At 43.6% G+C, this 2,399-nt stretch overlaps 1 protein-coding gene across 1 annotated transcript; it reads left to right on the top strand.

The window, feature by feature from the left end:
• Positions 1-304: 304 nt before the first annotated feature.
• Bfra_001969 (putative ribosomal protein s17 protein) lies at positions 305-2,025 on the top strand (the record flags this gene model as incomplete). Its single annotated transcript, XM_037332394.1, has 5 exons — positions 305-490; positions 770-808; positions 1,013-1,066; positions 1,268-1,554; positions 1,939-2,025. The coding sequence occupies 5 exons, from the start codon at positions 305-307 to the stop codon at positions 2,012-2,014; spliced, it is 642 nt and encodes a 213-aa protein (XP_037196548.1). The 3' UTR covers positions 2,015-2,025.
• Between the last annotated feature and the right edge of the window lie 374 nt (positions 2,026-2,399).

Below are 2,399 nucleotides of genomic sequence, written 5' to 3' on the forward strand. Positions count from 1 at the left end.
AGAGTGACAATTTGAGTGTGCGAAAAAAATTGGGAGAGAATAAATTATAATTTGAGTTGAAGCAAAGAGAAGAGAAGGGATTGAGCGAGATTCTTACGGCGGATTCTTACACGCTCATATATCTATTCATTCATCCATTCATTCGATTAATCAATACGGGATCTCGAGATATAAATACGAAGAGAGGAGAGGAGAGGAGAAGAGAAAAGAAATAGTTCTGAGGTTCTGGAAAAATCGAATCGAATCGAATTGATTGCGCCGGCTCGAAATCAATATATATCGGGATATATATCAACACAACACGATGAAATCCAAAAATCTAGCAAGTTTCAGCGTCAGTCTGACTTTGAGCTTGATGATGGTGTTGGGAGATGTGTGTGCGGATGAGATGGGGAGTGTAGATGCAAATGTGAATGTGGATGCGAGTTTGGAGGGAGAGTTTGCGAGGGAGTTTAAAGGGGTGTGGGGGAGGGCGTTGAGTAATTTGCAGGTATGTGGGTTTTGATTTTGGGGTTTGGTATGTGATGAGTGATGGGTGATGAGTGAGGAGGTTTTGGTTTTGGTTTTGGGGGAGAGGGGAGAGGGGAATGGATGAGGACAGGAGAGGGGAAAAGGTGATGTAAAGAAAAGACACAAGATTTTATCGACGATCAAATATTCATATCTGCAAGTGCATGAATGGAATCTTTGGGAGAAATATCACGAACTTGGGGATATATATATATACACAATTACGGATTTTAGCTGACATTTTTGTTTTGGGGTTTAGATCTTCACGGGTTCTTTGGGTGATGTATCGGCGGATCCGGTATGTGATTTTTCATTTTGAGAGGCTCGCGTATCTCTCCTCTCCTTTGTTAGTGCAAGTTTTGGGAGAGGTGAAGGCGAGGAAGAGATTATCATTATCATTATGAAATCTTCTTATAGGAGCATGGGATGGAATTAGGAAATGAATGTTGAAATGGCGAAGTTACACGAGGGAGAAATATTTACTGATTTGTATTTGGGATAGATAACTAATTCCGGGGATCATGCGAGACCTTATATGGTTGCGGGGGATACTTTTGTGAGTTTTGATTTCGGGTTTCTTTTGGGGGGGGGACATCTATTTTACTCATTTTGTTATTGCATTGATTGTAGAATTTTTTTCTTCCCTTTTTGCTCCCTCGTTTATTTCTCTTCTCCTTTTTAATTCTCCTTCTCTCCACCATCCGCTTCCCCCCCCAAAAGATAAAAGCGAAAGAGACTAATACCCCTCCCCCTCCAGCCAGCATTCGCAGACGCTTACTCTCGCTCCTGCGCCAATCAAAACAACAAATGCGCTGACGCAGCCAACAATCCTGCAAAAGCAGCTGCAGATTTAAGTGTGGAGGGTTGTCAAACTCAGGAGTGTATGTTTATCCCTTCTAATTCTTCTTCTTCTTCCTCTTCTTCTTCAAAACATACATCATCGCATTTGGTGAAGAGACAAGCGAATTCTTCTCATGGGATTTGGGTGGGTAGGTTGTTTGGGGTTTTGAGGGGAGTGGTGTTGTTTTTTCTGGGGAGCTTTGGGTTTGTGAGTTTGTTTTTTGGGGGGTTTTTGGTGGGGATTTGTTAGGATCAGGGAGGGGGGTTTGATGTTGGATTTGTGGGTGGGGTGGTGGTAACGATTGGATTGGGTTGAGCTGTGAAGGTTATATGAGATAGATTGGTTGAAATGTAGACGAAGGGCTGGTCCCGAATCGTCTATAATAATGTTTACATACTAGAAGCGATACATAGGAGACGAGGAAGAAGGGGGAACGAGCACACCAAGAGGAGAGGGAGAAGGGGACGAGGAGGAAAGAGGAGATGCAAAAGCTGATTGAACCCAATTCTACGGTTGATTGTATGAAGAGGATATGAGATATGAGATATGCAAGAAAGAAAGAAAGCTAATTTCTTCCACAACCTCAGCATCGTGCTTAGCAGCGGGAGCAACGGCTACGCAGACGAACTTTCAGGTGCTAACGAGTTCGAATGCGGAGTTTGATTTTATTTGTGATTCTTAGGGGGTGAGGGGGTGAAGGGGTGAGGGGGTGAGGAGGGTTATTTAGTTTGGTGGTGGTGGATGGGGAGGGATTTGAGAGGGGGAAGACGAGGAGAAAGGGAAAGGAAGGGGTAGGTGGATAGGAGAACTTGGAATGAAAACGAGGAAAGAATGAGGAGAAGGGGGGGGGGGGCGCGGGATAGAGATTATCATGGATGTATGGAGGTAATGAGGAAACAATATCTGGAAATATTCAAACAGACTGAGAAAGCGGGAGGAAACCCCAAGAACGAGTTCAAAGAAGAAGAAGAAGAATTGAAAACAACACACTCTATCGAGTGATCATGATACAACGTCAAAGGATAAGAGGAATTGGTTGGGTATCAGA

The sequence above is a fragment of the Botrytis fragariae genome (assembly GCF_013461495.1).
Source record: "Botrytis fragariae strain BVB16 chromosome Unknown tig00000006, whole genome shotgun sequence".
In the NCBI taxonomy this organism is placed as follows: domain Eukaryota; kingdom Fungi; phylum Ascomycota; class Leotiomycetes; order Helotiales; family Sclerotiniaceae; genus Botrytis; species Botrytis fragariae.